This window comes from Heptranchias perlo, chromosome 6 (genome assembly GCF_035084215.1).
Source record: "Heptranchias perlo isolate sHepPer1 chromosome 6, sHepPer1.hap1, whole genome shotgun sequence".
NCBI lineage: Eukaryota > Metazoa > Chordata > Chondrichthyes > Hexanchiformes > Hexanchidae > Heptranchias > Heptranchias perlo.
The window spans coordinates 35,100,148-35,121,557 of NC_090330.1; the positions used below are offsets into that span (position 1 = coordinate 35,100,148).

Sequence of the window (21,410 nt, forward strand, 5' to 3'; positions counted from 1 at the left end):
TTATTTTGGGATTGCCAAAGATTTATTTACAGAAAAACAAAATAAAAACTATTTTAGTGCCGTGTCTAGTACTTTTGATAATTTGGTTAAACCATATCAAACTGGTATTCTTTAATTTGTGGAGTTCAATCCCTGCCTGTTTGCCACTTTCAAATCGTCCATAACGCAGGTCCTGATTTTAAGAATTGCCCCAAAAATCTGCTGGGAGAGAATGAAACAGATAGTGCTGCAGCTCTGGTAGTACAGCAGGATTTTGTTCATTTTCCTCAGCCAGTAGCACTCTTCTCCTTCAGTTGGAACTTAGTGTCAAGTTGCTAAAGCAGGTCCCGATTGGAGGAGGAGAGCAGCACTACTGGGAGTGGAAGGTGAATATATGCATATTGCACCCCTACTGAGAGCTGGAGGTTATTTATTTAATTTCCTGCTGGAAAATCAATTACCAGCTGGTGAGTTTTTCAGAGATGGGCTTTTCATTCATAGGGCTTTTCTCAGTGTGACTGTCTGCTGGGAGAGGGAGGAGGGTTGCAGTCAGGGCTTGGCCAGCCCACTTTGGAGCAACCCAGTAAGCCCTTTTTAAAAAGGTTTGCACAGAGTTACTGAACCTATATATGCCAGCATCCCTGCATGCCCCTCACTTTCCCCGAGACTATGGAAAACCAAGAGACAGTTATAACCCCTGATTCCCCATCCACTATTGCTGCAACAAACAGCAGAGAAACAACAACACAAGTGAGAAATGGAAAGAGAAAAGTAAAAAGTCAAGAGAACAAGGGAAAAAATGGAAGATCAAGACCTGAAGGTTAGGGGTTGGGGCAGGGCAAGAGGGCGGAAGTGTAGGGGAAGAGAGAGTAAAGGAAGCCGGAATTGCAGGAAGACGGGGAACCCGATTTGCAGGAAAATGGGTGAATGGAAGTGCAGGAGAGGGAGAGACAGAGAAGTCAAGGAAGAGGAGTGAGACAGGCAGACTCAAAGGGCTGATGAAGGTGGGAAGATGGAAGTGCAAGAGAAGAGAGAGATGGGCAGAAGAGGAGGAGTGAGGTAGAAAGTAATTCAGGAGAGAGACAGACTGAATTGACAGAGGGGTCAGAAGAGCTGGAAGAGGGGAGGTGCCAGAGGGGGGAGGGGGGGAGGGGAGGGGAAGAGGAAAAGGAGGGATATGGAAGAAGTGGAGAAGGAGTGAGGGGAGGGGAAGTGGTTGATTGGAGCCCGAGCATGAAGTAGAGGAGGCGTGTGGGGAGAAATAGGTGAGGAAGGAGAGATGTGGAGTGGAGATGGCCAAGGGGGACAGAAATGAAAATGGTGGAAGAATGGGCTAGATAGAAGTTGGTGGAGAGGAGTGAGACAGTCATAAGAGGAGGAAGTGAAGAGCAGGGAGAGTGGTGGAAGTGGCATGGTCCACTGACTCCAGGAAGTACAAAAATGCTTAGGAGTTGGAAATGTTTTAAAACTATTTAATAATACACTGGACACTTCCTATTTGTGACATCCTCCAAAAGAATATCCCTACTCTAATTGTTTAAGATGAGTTATTAAGAAAAAAAGTTGCATCATTTATGCTATAATTTGCATAATTCTAATGCAAATTTTGTCAACTGGGAAGATGATACAGCATTAGCAGCAGACCAAAATTTTAAAACCATGTAAAGCAGGATGTATATATATTTGTCTATATATGTATATACTGTGTATATACGTTATGAAGGAGGTGATTGTATGAGCAATCAATGATGGGATATTAAAACGCTTAATATTGTGCTTTATAGAAGAGCCCTGTTGAATGTGGAACCGGTCAGTAATTAAAAGATAATCAGTGATTACTTTTTTCAAAAAAAAAGTATGGTTGCAGCCAAAGCTATACAAATACCATACTTGAGGTGTGAAAAAAGATTTTTCTGATTCCTTGGTTGATTGCATAATTACAACAGTTATGTAATTAATGTTTTGAAATTTGTCATTGTTTTAGGTATTGATTTTGACAGAAACTTTACTTTCATATTTATAAATTAACTCCTGGGTCTTTAAAGTACAGAGAAAATCAAATTTATAATTCAAAAATCTAGTGTATTGTGATGAATTTGCATAATTTTTATTATAGTTTGGAGTTCTTACAAATGGTGCTTCTAAGTTTTTGTATTATGGCTGTAGTTACTTTTTGTGACATCTTGAAAGTAGGCTGTGAAATACAAATTTACTTTTCATCATTCAAAGCAACATTAATCTATACGTTAACTAATGTAATTGCTCCTTTCTATCTCCTTTTTGTATGTTCCTGGTACTGCTGGACTGCCTGCCAAACTTCATGACACCAACACGGGGATGTCGCCAATCAATTGATAAAATTGCCATGTTTTGGTTTGTTCCTACAATGGAACATGTAATGGACGTTTTTTTTTAAATTGCTATCTGAATGGACACTAGCGCAATGATAGATTTCCCCAAGGAGGTCCTGGTCAAATGGGTTCTCCTTCTATGTCCAATAGGGGAAACCTGAGTGGAACCCCTGCACCTGAGGCTCCTCCTCAACAACCCATGGCAGGTGTGGGTGCTGTGAGTGGTGCACCTGGTGGTTTTGGTAGAGGAAATCAAGGGGGTAACTTTGATGGAGCCAATAAACGTCGCAGATATTAGACATTTCAAAATTGTAACAATAGACCATTCCCTTCTGTGACAATTTAAGGTGTATGGATATCTGGTGATTTAAAAATATCAGTTGAGTTTTATCTGCTGTTACCTGACACTGTTTTTTAATGTGATGTAGATCTTTGGATTTTGTTTTTCTTATGTAAAATCTTTTGTTTGAATCTTTATATTGAAGTAAACGCTTCAGGCTTTGTAGCATAGAACAGCAACCACATAAAACATCATTGTTTAGCAAGTTGGGTTTACTCCTTGTGAATGTAGTACAATACATCTTTTAAAATGTGACCATGCTGTAAAATCCATGGAGTTCTGGAATGACAAATAAAACACAAAATAAACCATTTTCTTTTTGTAAAAGTAATTGAAGACTAAGCAACTTATACTGAGAAATGCATAATGTATATGCTGTGCACGATTTGAAAATTGGTGGTACATTCATCAATCATATCTCTTTCATAGTTCCTAGTACTAATGGTGTGCAAATTATCCCACCCCAGAGTTCAGTATACTGCTTCACAGATTATTTCTCTTAAACTCAAGTCGCAAATGGCAATTTACTATCTACCTCAATTTTTCACTGCTTGGGAACAGTTGAAGGGTGAATTCCTGTTTTTTTTCCCTCCCCCAAATACAGAACTAGGTCACGGCGCTACTTATGGTGGCTTATATAGTGTGTGAAAACTTGAGGGAGTGTCTAGGAAAGTCTGTTGCATGGGGGTTTATTTTGTATTTTGTTTAAGGACACCATGTTGAAAGCTTGTGCAGTACCAACTGTGTGTGTTATAGGAACACTGCATACTGCTTCTAAACACGTTAGCAAAATTCATTAAGTAGCTATTGTCAAAACATTTTTCCCATTTACTTAGAGTTTAGGATCACAAAAATTCCAATACCTCATTTGCCTGTGTAAGAAAAAATGTACTTTGAGGTATTGAAGTCTTGAACCATGTTGTCGATCTATCTAATATCTAAAGCAGTGGAGCCTGCTTATTTCTTACCAAAAGAGCTGGCCTTTTTTTAAAAAAAAATTAAGATATCTTGGGTTCCTCGCAGTATTGACCCTTCAATAAACTGAGTTGTGGGATTGTTGAAGTTTAAAATGTTTACAGATGTTCAGTTACAATTTTTAAATGGATGAGTTATTTCAACATTAAATTGATTTTAGCAGTAGAGTTGGGTGTCACAGCATCAGCTTGCTCATAAATTGAGGCCCAGATTTTTAACTTTTTTTGTTCAAATTTGAGAGTTTAAATGTTTAGTTGCTTCAACTTACTTGAGCTTTCAGTTGTAACTTTTTAAATAGGCATTTCAAATAAATTGTTTTCGGTGTGGAACTATCATGGTTACCTTCTATTATGTGGTGATTTGGATATGATTAGATTGTGCTGACAAGGTACTTGTTGGCCACGTGTAGCAGTTTCCAATCTGAAAGAGAGGGAGTGTGGACACAGTTTTTTAAATAGTAATGTTTTAGGTTAAACCTCCATACTAATTTTGTTGAAGTTTAGCTGTGTTTGAACAACTTCATGCCTAAAAATAGCGGTGTGACCTGAGTATAGTGCTCCTTTAACCTTTTGCTGCCTGGATTTTCAATTGTTAACCAGTTTTTGGTTCCTCGTGTGAATCCTTTAACTCTATTTAATGAAATTCATTTTTGCATCTTGGTTACATTTGGGTACATTTCTACCCTGTTGGACGTTTTAACAAAGTTAAGACCATGAGCAATGTCACAGCTAAGCCCAATACTGCTCAAGTATTCACCGTCCCAAGTGATCAGAATTTTTGGATCAATTAATCATTTAATGATTTGAACTCATCTTACTATTTTACTTTTTAAAAAAATTATATCTTGCTATTCATCTAGAAAAGAGAAGGTTGAGGGGTGACCTGATAGAGGTCTTCAAAATTATGAAGGGGTTCGATAGGATAGACGTAGAAAAGATGTTTCCACTTGTGGGGGGAGTCCAAAACTGGGGGCCATAAATATAAGATGGTCACTAATAAATCCAATAAGGCATTGAGGAGAAACTTCTTTACTCAGGGTGGTTAGAATGTGAAACTTGCTACCAAATGGAGTAGTTGAGACGAATAGCATAGATGCATTTAAGAGGAAGCTAGATGAGTCCATGAGGGAGAAAGGAATACAAGGATATGTTGATAAGGTTAGATGAAATAAGGTGGGAGGAGGCTCGTGTGGAGCATAAACACCGGCACAGACAAGTTGGGCCGAATGGCCTGTTTTGGTGCTTTAAATTCTACGTAAAGTGGAAGTAATTTTTGTGATCAACATAAAGTTGAAGGTTTCAGTAATTGTCTGGTTCATCTATTTTTCCAGTAAATTTGGAATATTAATAAGAAGGCTTCACTATATTTTAAGTTATACCAAGAGTTTAGATTGACCATTTTTTTTTAAAAAGTGAGGAAAGATCTTCGGTCCCATCAAGCTCACCTCAATCAGTAAATGGTACAGCTATGTGTTTCACCCATTCCCTAGCTGAGCTGTCTACTGGGAGAGACAAAACAATGTGCAATCAATTCAGGGAAAACTGGAAAATTCCCCTCTAACTCCCAAAGGCAATCAAGCAAACTCCAGGAGATTGTGACTGCTTGTGCGTATTCTAATCGCAACTGGCTGGCAACTCATCCCTATGATGGAAATATCTTCTTGGGAACCTATGAGGTTCCCATTTGAATGACTAGTAATTCCTTACTCGCCACCTGTCTTGCCAATTTATTCCTGGCATCTAACGTAACTTGTTGCCTATGGATTTTATCGACTCGGCCTTTAGCCCTACCATCCATATCTATTTCAAATAATTTAATTTAACTGTATCCAATCCCTTTTATCATTTTTAAAAACCTGAAATCTTATCCCCTCTATCTTTTGCGTTTCTCCAAAACAAATAACCCCCGGCATGTATCCTCCTGAACTCTTAAGATTTGTTATTACTCTGGTCACCCTCCTGCACCTTCTTCAGAGCTTTGATTCAGGGGTCAAAACTGGAGATAATAAATGCAGACATATCAGCGCTTTATGTAGCCTAAGTATAATGCTCTTCATTTTTGTACTTTGGTTGTCCTAAACTACCTAGAAACCCTATTCGTGTTCTCTGTGGCCATCTCACCTGTGCAACTTGAAGAAATGGTCAAGTTGTTACCCCCTTGCTATGTCTTTTGCTTGGTCTATAACCTTTAACAGGTGCATAGTGTAAACCTGCCTGAAGTTTCCTAACTTCGAGTGCATGACACTGCACTTGTTGACATTATAGAATGATACGGCACAGAAGGCGGCCATTTGGCTCATCGTGCCTGTACCGGCTCTTAGAAAGAGCTGTCCAATTAGTCCCTTTGCCCATAGCCCTGGAAATTTTTTCCCTTCAAGTATTTATCCAATTCCCTTTTGACAGTTATTATCAAATCTACTTCCACCACCCTTTCAGGCAGTGCATTCCAGATCATAACAAAAAAAAATTATTCCCCCTCATCTCGCCTCCGGTTCTTTTGCCAATTACCTTAAATCTGGATTACCATCCCTTCTGCCACTGGAAACAGAGATTAAACTATCAAAACCCTTCATGATTTTGAACACTTCTATTAAATCTCCCCTTAAACTTCTCTGCTCTAAGGAGAACAACCCCCAGCTTCTTTAGTCTCTACGTGACTGAAGTCCCACATCCCTGGTGCCATTCTAGTAAATCTCCTTTGCACCCTCTCAAGGCCTTGACATCCTTCCTAAAGTAAGGTGCCCAGAATTGGACACAATATTCCAGCTCGTGTCTAATCAGTGATTTATAAAAGTTTAGCATAACGTAAGTGATATCTGCCATACACTGGCCCATTCATCTAACTTGTCTAAAGTGGCTTGCAAGCTATTGATTTGATCTGAAGTACTAAACCTAACGCTCATTTTTGTATCGTCGACAAATTTAAGATTGCTTCTATTCAAGCCACCCTAGATCATTAATGAAAATGATGAACAGCAAAACCTTGTGAAACCCCATATATAACCAAAGCTCAATAAGACCTATTAATAACAATCCTCAACCCTCTGCTTATGTTGTAGCAACCAACTATTCAACATAATAGTTATCCTATAATCCTGAGAGATTTTTTTTGAGGTATACAACATCAGTCAGACTATCTGCCTCCACCATTCTGGTCACTTTTAAAGAACTGGATTCAATTAATGAGGCAGAACCATGTCACAACGTGCAGGGTGTCTGAATAATGGCTAAGTTCGCCAAGTGATCATATTGTATCCCATATGATGCTTTCCAACAACTTCCCTATTACTGAAGTCAAACTCAAAAACTTACTAATTGCCATGGCGCAATTTCTTTTTTCTTAAATAATTGGATCACATGATTCAGCCTCCACTCTACGAGAATCGACCCGCACCTCAGTGAGCTCCTGAATGTATGAACCAGTGGCTTGCATATTGCCTTCCCCAGTTCCCTGAACACTTTGGGGTAAATGAGATCAGGACCTGCCTTAAATATATTCATTTTATCAAAATCCATTTCTGCAGTTATTTCGAATGAAGCAATTTTAGCTACACACCTCTCCAGCTGTAACATTCTGGGACTGTGACCACTTCAGAAGTAAAAAGTGATGTAAAATATATATTTAATTCAGCCATGTTTGTTTGTATCTAACTTGCCCTATCACATCCCTCAAAGGACCAATATAGTCCTTGACTTCTAACGTAACTGCAAAAAGACTTGCCATCACTACTGCAATTGTGCACAATCCTTTTTTTCAATGCCGTCTTAGGATTCCTAATGGTTTTAGTTATCTTTTGTTTTTGTTATACTTCTACCAATTTTCTTTGCAGTTGAATATCTTACACCTATAGTGTACACCTGTGTGCTTTTTTAAAAGCGTATTTATAAATCATTTCACTGTAAAATGTTCAATTTTGACAGCTGTGGATTTATGACCTCTATTTTTAAAGTGAGAAACTTTTGGGTGAACATGCTAATTTGGGTGGAAACCTCAGCACCAACACTTGCAGAGTATTTTTCTTTGTGGATCTTCACCTCAAGTCACTGCAATACCTGGAAAAGTGGTGGTTGATGAAATGGGTATTAAAGATGTATATTGTCATTTACAGTAAAATGTCAGTTGACTTATCTATCTGGAAGCCTGATGATCTACTCTTGTAAATTACTGATTGTGCCTTTTGCATGTCTGTGTAGGGTCTAATACTTGGTATTTGTGTATGCCTAGCATCCTGTGAATTGCTTATTTGAGAATGGATGTTGTATCCAGGAGATTAAATGGTTAACTACATCCGCTGTGATCTGTTTAGAAGATCAGCTTAAATATAACTGGCCATAATTCATTACTTAAAAAAAAAATACACTCTTAGCAGACCGAGGCTGATTTTACTCACCGAGCAAGTTGGCTAAAGTGTTGTTTCTTTTTCAGAAACATGATTTTTTACTGGTTTAAGTCTGTATGCTGGAATATATTTAAAATTGTGATTTTTTTTTTTATCAATAAAAGGTTGTATTCAGTGGTTACAAAACCAGGTGTGTTGCAAATATATTGCCTATATACAGTAGGTACAGTTGTGCATATTTACTCAAATGCTACATATACTATAAACTCCACTTCAACTTCAATAGCTTGCTATGGATTATGGTTGGATATGGGGCTCGAAATATTTTGTAGTTTATATGAACATACGGTAACTCACCACTTTTTAAAAATTTCATTTAACATATTAGAGTTACAGCATCATGTATGTTGAGTGAACTACTTTGTTTAAGAATTCTTGTGCATTCAAAGTCAAATGTTTGGCACCAGCACTGTTGTAGAAGCCTGTAAAGGATGAAATGCAGAACAGTCCTGTAATCATGTTTCTATATTGATATGTATACGGTTCTAAGTCATTGGATATAGTGCTTAAAACACTTTTAAATGAACTCAGCCGCAATACTGTTTTCATTACTTAAGTTATTAATTCAGGAGCAGGAACCCTGGCTTTTTTTCTACCCCTCATCCTATTACTTAGACCAACTGTATTACCCCAACAGAGATTGTTTAACTAAGGAAGCGCAGTTGGAGAATACAGCAGATTTTATTTAGTAAAACAGCAAACCATTGGTGATGAACTTTGATGATTTCTTGTTTTTACATACTGCTCTAACACTGCCTTAGATTAGTTTTTTTTTAAAAAAACATGCCCAACAGTCTGCATAGGTATTTTTCTAACTCAGAATCTGGGTGGAACTAATCATTATGCATCCTGATCTGTAGTAACAACAGAATCTTTGATAGCTGTGTGGTTATGTTTCTGCAAAAGATACTTCATCCATAGTAAGTGCTTTGAGGGCAGTGGTTGCTCACCTAACCTGGCTTGAAATTTCTTCTGACTCTCCATTTTTCTCAGTAATGACATTGAGTTGCAGAATTCTGCAACTGCATGTCCAGGCTTCTAAGAACTCTTTATTTCACATGGAGGAAGCAAGTTGAATAATATATTTCAAAATGACTTGGTAATATTAAAAGCTATCCTGAGGAACTATTTTGAGACTTTTTTGAGCAAGACCAGGGAACCTTGAAGCAAGTCTGTGACTTTTTTGTCATTGTGTTCACCCCTCTGGCCTAGCTCTTAGTAGCCCTTTTAAGCTGTGTAGGGAGCTACTCCATTGGGTAGTTTTGAATATTGTTGAGTAGGGATTTAAGTTTCTTGTGCATATTATTTGATACCCAAGAACCAGCCCAAATCCCTTGGAGTTGTTATAAAAGCTTGAACACAATACTTGGCTACTGTTGAGAAGGAAAAGCCCATTCTGAAGCTGCAATATCGACCGTGTACAGAGCAAGCTTTGTGGTGTGATGATTCAGCCTTGTGATCCACTGTTTACGTCCAAGGTAATGGAGATGTCTAGCTAGATATCAGGTACCTGACCTTTTACAGCAAATCTGTTTTGGGTGTCTTGAAGTCTCAAACTCTTGTTATACCTGCGCAGAAGGATTATTTACCTTTTTTTCGGCCAATTTTCTCTTGTCCTCTCCTGATGGTATTGACTGCTGTCTGCAGCGCAGTTCCACCCATGTAGGATGCTTTCCAGTACTTTGGCTGTTCATGTGAGCTCAGTAAATGTCAAGAATCAAACTTGGGATATTTCTAATCTCTATGGCTCAGCTTCTGTCTTAACCAGCCAAGTCATCTTACCCAGCTAAGTGAGGAGCTAAGAATTTGATAATTAAAAGCAGAGTCTGTGCTTAATCCCTACATGCAGTCCTTTGAAGTCGTCAAATGTTCCATCAGCTACAACATGTAGAAGGGACACTGCCACTGCATTGCATTTGTAAACTTCAGCCTCCAGTTGTCTTGGGTTTCTTGGATTCCTTTTGCTGAAAGGTTTTTGGACTTTCAGGATAGCGCTACGTCAACTCTGCTCCCCTCAAGATAGTTAATTCTTCAAGTATAGAATTTGACGCTATTCATTGCATTACTGTGCGAAACTTGCCATTTTGAATGTGTTTTAGTGGAAATTAATCAATGCCTTTTGCAGAACAAGCTGCAGCGATTTAGGTGAAATATCTAAATGGCTGTATTTCTGAGGATCCACAAGGCCTTGTGCAAATTATGATAAAGGTGCTATATAAAAATATGTTAACGTAGAAAAATATTCCAAGGTGGCACAGAAGCATAATCAGACAAAAATGGATGCTGAACTAAAGTAGATATTAGGAGGTAATTATAAATTTGGTCAAAGAGGAAGAGTTAAAGCAGGAGAGAGGGTTATGGAGATGGATTGGTTTAGGGAGGGAATTTCAGAGCATGGGGATTAGATGGTTGAAGGCATGACTGCCAATGATGGGGCAAAAGGGGGGGATGCACAAGAGTTAGGAAAACTGAGGGTTCTGGTGTGGGGTTTTTAGGGCTGGATGAGGTTACAGAGATAGGACGGGGCAAGGCTATGAAGGGATTTAAATACATGGATGAGAATTTTAAATTGGAGGCGTTGGGGGGAAGAATTGACAGAGGTGATGGGTCAGTGGGTCCTGGTGTAGGATAGGATATGGGCAGTAGAGATTTGGTTGAGCTTAAGTTTCCAGAGCATGGAGGATGAGAGGCTGGCCAAGAGAGCATTAGAAGATTGAGTGTGGAGGTGATTACTGCATGGATGAGTGTTTCAGCAGCAGATGGGTTGAGGCACGGGTAGTGGCGGGCGATGTTATGTAGGTGGAAGTAGCAGTCCTCGTAATGGAGAGGGTATGTGGTCGGAAGCATAGTTCAGGTCCAATAGGATGCCGAGTTTATGATCAGTTTGGTTCAACAGTGGCTGGGGGTGGAATTAGAATCGGTGGCAAGGATACAGAGATGTGACGGTGGTCGAAGACAATGGCGTTCGTTTTCCCAATGTTTAACTGGAAGAAATTGCGGCTTACCCAAGACTGGATGTCGGACAAGCGTTCTTGACAGTAGTGGAGGGGTTGAAAGAGGTGGTAGAGAGGCAATTGTGTGTCATCTATACATGTGGAAGATGCTGCATGTCTTTGGACGATGTTGCCGAGGGGCAGCATGTGGATGAGGAAGAGGATGTGGCCAAAGATCGATCCACGGCGACTCCAGAGATAACGGTGCAGGGATGGAAAGAGAAGCTTTTGCTGGAGATGCTCTGGCTATGATCAGATAGGTAAGAGTGGAACCCAGTGAGGGCAGTCCCACTGAATTGGAAAACAGAGGAGAGGCATTGGAGGAGATTGGTGTTTTTGAACATCAAAGACTACAGAGAAGTTGAGGAGGGAAACTGCATCATGGAGGATGTAATTTGTGAGTTTGATTTAGGACTATTCCAGTGCTGTGGCAAGGTTGGAAATCTAATTGAGATTCAAACATGAAGTTGTGGGAATGATGTACACTGATTTAGGAGGCAACAATGAGGACTTTGAAGAGGATAAGGAGGCGATCAGGTGGTAGTTTTCTAGGAAAGGGGGTTGAGGGTGGGCTTTTTAAGGAGGGGGGCTATGGCAGCAGTTTTGAAGGGGCGGGTAACAGTACCTGAAGAGTGGGAACCATTTACAATGCTAACTAACACAGGAGCCAGGAAGGGAAGGTGGGTGGTTAGCAGTTTAGTGGGAATGAGGTCAAAGGAGCAGGAGGTGTGCCTCATGGACATGGTGAGCTTGGTGAGAGCACGATGGAAGAGAAACTAGAGGTAGATGTGGGAAAAGGACTCAAGTTGTGGGGAAGGGTTGACTTCTTGGGGTGGAGGGATAGGGAAAGCAGTGGAGGCAGCTGAACAGATGGTCTTAATCTTAGTGACGAAGTCCATGAGGAAAGCGTTTTAATTGGACAGAAGGGCATCAAAGGTGGATGTGAGGAAGTGGTTGAGTTGATCGACAGCTGCAGAAGTATTGTGAATAGGAGGCCAAAGGCTAGGCATTTGGCAGCTTGAAAGTGCAATAATAAGTGACCTGGGAGAGTTTTTTTTTCCAGGGGCGGATGCAGAAGGAAGTGTGGTTGGAAGTGGTCGGGGATGACCTTGTCAAATCAAAACCATGGGGGTAGAGAGGCCTTGAGATGGCAAGGTCGAGGGAGTGGATCTGGATAGGGTTAGGAGAGGTTATATGGGGGGCGGGTTTCGGGAGGACAGGAGAACAGTTAAATCAAAGGGGAAGAGGGCAAGGTGAGTTGAGATGGAGATTGGAATCACTGAGGATGAGAAGTCATTCAGTACAGAGGCTAAGGAAGGATATCTTGGGGAGAAACTCGGATGAGATTTGGGGGGCAGTAGAGAACGAGGATTTTCGAGGAGAGATGATGGGTGGATCAAGATGAGGTGCTCAAAGGAGGAAACGGTGCTGGAAAAGTAGGGGAAGAGACCAATGTCTGACCTGAAGGGAAATATGAAGAGGGATGAGGCAATCATGGGTGCGATGAGTCGGGCGGAAAGCAGATTGGTGAGACTAGTGCAGGAGTATTAATGGGAGAGGAGGATGGGGATTGGGGTTGCTGCTCATAAGGAGCAATGTTGTTAGGATTATTGAACTGGAATTTATTTTCAAGTTAACCAACATTTTTTTTTTCTGTGCAGAATTCACGATCACAAAAGCACCAGTATGCTAATGATGTAAAGGTTGCCAATATATGCATCCTTGGAATTTGAATTTCAAGCTTGCCTGTGGGGTTTAAATCTATTTAACAGATCCTATTTGGGATCAAGTTTAGGATATTCTTACACTGGAAAACCTAGAAGGTCATTCTTAAAGATTAGGCTTGTTCTGGTAAGGTATCGCAAGACCACTGTATGTCTTTTTTTTAAAAAGGGGGTTTTAAAAAAAATGTCATTGTTGTTCCAGCCCTTTTGAGGGTAGCACCCATTTGTCATAATATAATTGGGAAAATAAAAATAATAGTCTTTCTTTAACCTATGTATTTTGGCCTTGGCACTATTTAATGCCGATTTATACTTTTGTTGATAAAGTTCATGCTAAAGCTTGATCCAAAGTTGATTGTGGACCATTGGAGAGCAGTAACAAGGAGGGCACCCGGCAAGTTCCTGCATTGAATAGCAGGACTTCCTAAACTTGGGGGTTGTGCGATCCAAGTCGTGCTGCTGAATGACATAGTTGGACTATGTGACATCTGCAGGAGGTATTATATGAGTAATAGTGGGACTTTTACCCCTGGCATTTTATAGTAGACAAAAAGGACAGACATTGTGTCTGAGACTGGGTAGCTGAGGTAGATCTGAAGAAGGATGGATATTAGCAGAACGCACAAGTTGCTAATAAGAGGTACTTCACTTCAGACTGTGTCAACTGGAAGTGTTTTTACCAGATGTCTTTTTTCCCTTTTACGCACACATCCTTGCTTGTACCTCTGACCAGTATCGTTCATTTGGATTCCCTGCTGGATCAGTTTGGACAGCTGTCCAAAGTTTAGTGTCTTCAAGAACCATGTTTAAAATGTGGGACGGTCCAGTTAGCTTTCAAAATATCTGAAGGTGCTTGGTTCCAAGCAACCCACAGCATAGTCTCACTATTCCAAGATTGTTTCTTTTATAAAATGAGGTTTATGCCCGTAAGCTGGGAACCAATTAAACACATTTGGGAACGTGGTCAGATGGTTACCCACATATCAGTAGTTCAAGGTTGAGATACTCTGTGAGATTCATTGAAGAGAAATCCTTGCATTGGTCCCCTGGATGTTTTTTCCTTTAGATTAAGTACTGTCTTTTTGAATCAACTGTCATCCTTGGACCTGTTTTTCCAGGTTGCAATTCTTACAAGTTGGCCTGAACAAGCAGAAAAGGATTCAGTCATTGCATTCTACTCAGTGCCTGAAAATCCTGATGCCAGAACCAACAGCTGTGTGTTATATCCCTTTGATAATTCTAGCTGTGAACTAATAATCCCAAATAATTTCTATATGTCTGAAGGGATAGTTATCCCCTTGTTGGTTCCTTCCCTCTTTTTCTCTCCCTCTCCCACCCCCCCCATCATCATGTTTCGGAGTGAAGTGACATTTCCACGTCAATGTTACGTGTCTTCAGTTTCTATATTCAGAAACGCAAGGACTTCATAAAGATAGAATCTGTTATGGGATTTAGCAATTAGGATTGCTTAAATTTCTCAGTGATTTAAGGGTTTTATGAATTCCACCACAGTTTCTTGAGCTAACTTCAAATAATTGGCCTCAGACCCTTGGAATGTTACAGGAAGAAATTTTCATTTTGTAACAGTTATGGTGTTAATTGCATCCTCTTCTGAGATGTATTAATTGCAGTCCTACTAGTATGCAGAGGATGTGATTGAAGAAAGACGTTACCTGCCTTGGTCGTCATCCTTCTTCAAATATGTATGTGGTGGTTGTTTGGAGAGGGGATGGAAACTCATGCTGAAGACATAATGATGAATTGAAGCTTGGAACCAAGTCAACCGTTTGGCAGACTCGATATTTTGACACCTGAACTGGGTGGGCCTGCATTTACTCCAGGGTGCTGTTAATGATTTACCAGTCAGACTGGCTCACTGATGGCGCCTGCAGGGGCACACGTGTCACGGGGAGCCAGAATTCTTTCTACTTTGGCTCCAGATAATCCTGCAAGCCAATGGCAGTAGCCCTGGATATTGCACAGATCTGACTGTTTAAGCTCCCAACACTATCCCTGTTCACAATTGGGGATCCGTAAACCTTGGCTGTGCTAACCTGTGCCTCGTCGCTGAATTTGGGTACAAGGGATCTGTCCCTATGGGAGGTTGGGTGGTGGAGGAGAGAAAATATGTGCATTCCATACTGGGTAAATAGACACTCTACAAGTGGGTGTGGATTTCTCAGTAGCTTGATTTGGCGATACTTAACGCGGTGATGGGTTTGTGTGTGTGTCAGCCACCCGGTTAATCAAAATGAAACCTAAATATTGATTTTTTTTTCCCCCCTCCCCCCCCCCCCCCCCCCAGCCTAAAAATTTGTTTAGTTATTCAAATAGTTTGGATATTGTTATGTTGAGTATACATTTATATACTTACCCAATAACCAAATGGTGATTATGACTCCACGACGCGAGAGCTGGCGAGCAGAGTCATAATGACGTGCCTGATGATGGAAGGTTAGTCCCCACAGCAGACTCAGTCATCTGATCTGAATCAGGTAATTCCACAGTACTCCTGGCACTGCTAATTGACCAGCCAGCCTATCTTAATGTGACTGGAAGGGTGGATCTAATACTGGCATTGGGATTCTTCCCCTTCAGTTTCAGATAATCATAGAAGCAACGCCATTGTAAGTAGGGTGATCCTAACTAGACAAAACAAAAAGAAGCTCTTTGGTAATACTTCAGCAGTACTCATGTACACATTTGGGATGCCTGAACCTTGGCTCTTGCCAATCTGCATTTAAGCTCTCTTTCAAGAGATGAAGTATATCCCTATCAGATGACCTAAAACTGTGTGGCGTCTTCAAAGTATGGTGTGTTTTTGTGCATATCAGATAATTGGCTGACAAAACTCATTTGGTTTGCTTAACCTGAGAAAAGAACTGGTGATGCTCAAAAGGGAACCTGTCCAATGAGACAAACACTCCTACATCCAGGAGGACGTCTGCTCAAATTTTTAAAGGATGCCTAATTTCTGTGATTCTTCTTGTTGACACATGGGCTTTGCTGGATACTTTCCATTTGAAGAATGAAGATCTTATGTTTGATTTGTACTTCCAGTATTTGAGCCTAGATACTGCTTGACTTGGGCTACTGTTTTTTAAAATCTTCCAACAGATATGAATAGCAATGCATTATATCTATTTGAAAGCCTTCTGAACAATCAGATTTCTAATATACCCAACAAAATTGGTCTAATTTTCTTTTAGTTATGTCTTTTTTTCTTGCTTTAACCAATTGCCTTTTCCCTTTTTTTGATTCACCAATTTTGCAAAAAATGAGCTACACCAACTGTGACTGTTTCCTGTCTGCTTAAACCTCAGCTCAGGTGTTGTCCCCTCATGGGGCTTGGGGTGAATTGTCCCTGACTCTTGGGCCTCAATCACACTGTGCACAAACAGAGGTAATGTATTTTTGAAAAAGCACAATTCTTCTGGCCACTAGCAGCTGAGAGGTACAGGTAAGAGCCTGATCTGTACAAACCAGTGAACAATGCCATAGTATATCTGCTAACTTTTTAAAAAAAAATAACTTTCAGGACTCTAGTCAAAATTTAAGTAACAAACATTTTCAATAGCAGAGTCTCAAAACAGTAAAGTGAAGAAACTTTTGAGGTTGGAGGGGGTTTAATGTAAAAGTAAATTTTAAGATTTTCCTGCCTGTGGCGGTCTCCCCTATTGATCTGCGGTTTGGAGTAAAGAAACCTGTCTCTTGTGCTGCTTAAATGGTTTAAGACATCATTGTATAAAAGGCACATCAGATGCATTCTATAAATCATTAAGATTTTGATCTGTGTATTTTCACTGGAAAACAGACTGACACTTTAGATTAGTCTCAGTTGGTTGTCTTTAATTCTTTCCACCTATTAATTTTATTACTTGGCCCTTGAATCATTTCTGCAACTCAGTACAGATTTTGTTTACAGCAAGAATTTGTGTATCGTTCTTCCAAGGTGAACTCTATCTTTTGTATTGCTGTATTTATAAGTGATTTCTATGTCTGAATGCCTTTGGGCATTTATAGCCTGGTTTTGGCTGATATATACTCCGTGGCTATTTAGGAAGAGTTGCTGTCAAGTATTTCAGGTGTAATTAAGTATTTTTCCTATGAAGATTGAATATTTCTGGCTTTTATAGTTGTAAAACATAGTGATGGAAGAAATCTATGAAAATTTCAGCACGGTACCAACCAATATTGAACATGGGCATAAAATTTACAAAATATGTATAAACTTGGATCAGTGGTTGCAGAAAAAAATCTTTTAAACAAGCCCAGGAAATGCATATTATTGAATGTTCTAGATGTAAATTACTTGCAAATACAGCAATAAAATGTGAAATCATGTTCGTTGAATAAATGTCTACTATAAATTTATTTTCCTTCATTTTTGTCCTTTTTAGCTACTTTAAACTGTAAGTACTAGAAGTATAAGAAGTATAAGTATTGTTACTTCTGTATTTGCTATTGTCAACATAGTGCTTTTATTACTTTTTATGCTTCTGTATCGTTTATGTACTTACTCCTTTATTTTCCTTTAATTTCAAAATGTTCAAGCAAAGATTGGAGTCCATTGAATTGATTTGCTCATGTGGAAATACAATATTTAGGTTTTTTTCTTGACCTTTGTGTACTTTACCAGTTAGTGTGTTTTTAATAAACTGTATAAAACCTTTGCTTTTCATAATACAAAATTGGTTAAAATTAGGTGTACCATGCCACAGACTCTGAACTATTAGTTTTTTGCCTTCATAGAATTTAGTTGCAACTCTAGATGCTAAAAATTTTAACGGGTATAGGGCATGATAACTTGTTTTTAGCACTTCCCTGTAGGACAAGTACTCGCTTGGAAAGGCAATCCACCAGATACTGCATGAGATGGAGAGAATGTGAGTGTGGCCAGTGGAAGAGGACTGCGTACTGTTACAGCATTCCTGGTGGAGTTTGCTGAACAGACATCTGGGAGCAGCAAACTTCTGAGCAGAATGATCATCATCTTCACTAAGTTGAAATTGGCTTATTAGAGATGGACTTGGAGCTGGATCCCAACTGTGAATCCACTTGCCTAATTCGGCAGGTGTCACTAATAAGTTTCCTTGTCTATAAAATAAAACATCCCCAGAAAAATCTTGCAGCTCAACTTCTCCAGGAAGGCCATCTTCATAATTGGGAGGGCGGTAAAGGATTTATGCCTAAACGTTGCTTCGCCAATGTATATCCCCTACCACCACTGGACATGAAAAGTTCTTGACATTCTAGATCCCATTCAAAAATTGATCATGGGGTACGGTAATCTAGTGGTTATGGTAGTGGACTTACCTCATAGAGGTTAAATTCAAATTCCTTGATGGCAAGTTGTGAAATTGAGCACAATAAATCTGGTCATTTGCAGGCTTGCACCAGGGAAATGATTATGAAAGCTGCCAGATTGTCATTAAAAGCAACTGGTTCACTCACTAGTGCCCTTCAGGGAAGGGGATCCTACTATCTGTACCTGGTCTGGTCTACATGTGATTTCAGTCCTACAATATGTGGTTGACTCTTAATGACCTTTGAAGTTGCCCTCATCACCCTCTCGGGGCAACTGGGGTTAAATGCTGCATTACCAGCATCATCCACAACCTGAAAAAATATTTAAATATAGGAAAATATACAATATTTTTGCTATTATAAAGCAATGTTGAATGTGCAGTTACCTTTGGTTGCTGTAATTAATGACCCTCGCAAAAAATTAACAAAACGTTAATGAAGTGAGAAGGTATCTCACTTCATTAACGTTTTGTTAATTTTTTTGCAAAGGTCATTGACTAGAATAAATTTTATTGCTGATTTGAGTGTTTTACTATCAGACTTGCATGGTGGAACCGTTGCAAACTTTAACAATGTTTTCAATTAAATTTGGGGGAAAAAATGAAATACGATGATGCTTAATTAATCTGGATTCAAAAAACAAGTCAACATTCAAAGAGTACACTGAAAATCTGTATGTTACGTGCACAGTTTGGTTTTTAATTTTTCATCATACAAAAACAAGTTAAAGCAGCAAATGTAAATGAATCAAATACAACAGTATTATTATGTATCTCACAACTTAGAATTCCAAAATATGTACAAAACAAATATCCCAAGAGAGTGAAGCTGCCTCTGATTGTGTACCATGTTACCACTTTACAAATTGTGTTCAAGTTGGATTTGTAGTAAATATCTCATCACCTTGCTTAAAATAACACCTAAAATTTAGGAGCCACGGCCGATTGATCTTGTAAATGAATTGAACTCCCAAACATACCGGCAGTTACTTTGGGAAATTGATCATACAGCTCTGATAACATGGCTGCCTAATGTAGCTGTATTTTATTTATTAGTTATATGATGTACTGTTTTAACAAACGGTTGCAGCGTGAGCATGCAACCTACTTTTACATATCTGCTGCTGTATAACTTCTGGGTTGTGCTCCATAGTGACATTGGTTTTTCTTCCCTTTAAAGGCACAGCAAACTGTTAACTCGATTGAGAGAATTACGGTTAAACCATGGCAGTGTGATGGAGTGCTGATGCCTCATGCTGCCCAGCAATGTTAACTTGGGGAATATGGTATCTTTTCCCATATGCCAGTGTAACTTCATAATTATTTTGATATGAGAGTGTGTTGAGTCAAAAGATCAGTAACTATAAATTTATTACTAATTGCTGAAATGGGAGAGAGGATGTTCTGAGCTCCCTGTGGGCTGTAGTCCAATGTATGTTTTTGATGCAATTCAAAGTTTACTGCTGATTTATGTGGAAGAGATTGACCTTATTAATTATTAGAGCTCTCTTCACAGCCAAGCTTGATGTGTGTTCATTCTAATGCCACGTGGACCTTTGATTCAATAGGATAAATGATTCTATGGCGAGTCTTAGAATAACATTGTACTCTGATCTTTTCATGCCCTTGTTTCTTTCCTCTCCCACCCTCTGTTATTATACTTTTCTCTGATTTTCATCTCTGCTGAAGGTGTTGGCTGGCACCTGTGGAAACAGCTGCCTGCTGCTATCTCATCCGAGTGACCATTCGTCATATGTAAGCCTTCAGAGTGAGCAGTGGAAGGCTATTCTACAACATAGGGTATCACAGCCAAGCTCAACCCTATTCTCAGGAATTGTTCAAAGACACAAAAATCAGCACCTGAAATCCTCACCATTTTTCCTCCTTCTCTAATCCAGTTTCAGTGCAAATACCGCTATAACTGAGATCACTTAACTCAGCAGAGACTGGGATTTGAATTTGAGACCTCCTGCTTTGTATGGATCAGGAGCTCACTTGATGGCTCACTGAGCCATTTGGGGACTGGGGTATTTAAAATTATAAGTGCAGATACAAAAAATACATTTATCCAAGTTAAAGTAGCAGTTGTAGGTGCTAAGTATGATTTGAATAAAATTATCTAAGCAGAAGTCTTGGTTGCCTTTGAGTATGGTTTGCCTAAACCTTTTGAGTAGAAGACATGACGTTTGACTTGGCAATTAAAAATGTAACCAATAATCTATTTTTTCTTGCTAATAATGCAACAAATATGTCCTGTTGGATCTTACAGTTTTAAAGTTAGTCATGTGGTTTCAACTTCCTCATTTTAAAAATTTTCTGGATTTAGATTATATAATCATTAGTATTCTAGGTTAAATTTTTAGACTCCCACTATTACTTTACATGCAGCTATACAAATTCATTTTAGGAATAACTAATCTCAATATTTGAATTACAAAGCTTTGATGTTTATTGCACCAAATCCCAGGGTCCTTTTTGGGTAGCTGTATATCGAGTCAGGGAGCAAGAACTGGGCTGTAGAAAAAAAAATCAACCTACTAAAAAAAACTTGAACATGATCAAATGAGCACGGAAACTGTTTGGTGGATGAAACTTAGCATTAGGGATTGATTATGCTTCTAGTTTTTAAAGTGACCTTATTGTTGATCATGTAACTGATTATTGCACCATAATATGTTGAAACTATCTTCTGTACAATTTGCTCTTCCTGGAAAGCTGGTGAATTACATGTCTATTATGGAGAATCAGTCAATTTAACCTATTTTGACCCCATATGCACAAGTTGTCTTCATGTCTATCTTCAAAACCTTATCCATCAGACTCCATGCTATCATTAATTCCTATTGGAATGTTACTCTGAATAGCCAAACACAGACCTCCCACTTTTCTTCCACCTCCCTCCCCCACCACCTCCCAAGCAGCTCTTTGGGGCCATTGTTAGAAGCCCTATAAGTAACTGAACATCGTGCCTATTGCGCATACAGTGTATTGACAAGTTAATGAAAACACTGCTTCAGAACGGACTAAAGCTTGAAGAATCTATTTTTAAAAAAATATGTGCAATGTTGATTTTGCTTTGAGCAAAAAGAAACTCTAACTAGCTGTATTCACTCTGAATTATGAAAACTATATAGATATTTTTAGATATAATTGAGTTCCAGGATTTTGACCCAATGACAATGAAGGAATAGAAATGTACATCCAAGTCAGGATGGTGTGCAACTTGAAGATCATAGCATTTCTGTGCATTTGTTGCCCTTGTCCTTCGAGGTGGTGAAGATCATAGGTTTGGGAGATGTTGCTGAAGAAGCTGTGGCAAGTTGCTTCAGTGCATCCTATAAAT

At 39.3% G+C, this 21,410-nt stretch overlaps 1 protein-coding gene across 4 annotated transcripts in view; it reads left to right on the forward strand.

The window, feature by feature from the left end:
• The window catches only part of LOC137322894 (paraspeckle component 1-like), a 127,622-nt gene that overhangs the window by 43,127 nt on the left and 63,085 nt on the right, over nucleotides 1–21,410 (forward strand). For 2 of the 4 annotated variants that reach the window (XM_067986096.1, XM_067986097.1), the window contains one exon: nucleotides 2,419–3,001. The exons of the other annotated variants lie outside the window; for them this stretch is intronic. In XM_067986096.1, coding sequence (XP_067842197.1) covers nucleotides 2,419–2,628 — 210 coding nt within the window. In that variant the 3' untranslated portion in view covers nucleotides 2,629–3,001. Of the gene's footprint in view, nucleotides 1–2,418; nucleotides 3,002–21,410 lie in introns of those variants that run through there. 4 annotated transcript variants of the gene reach the window in all.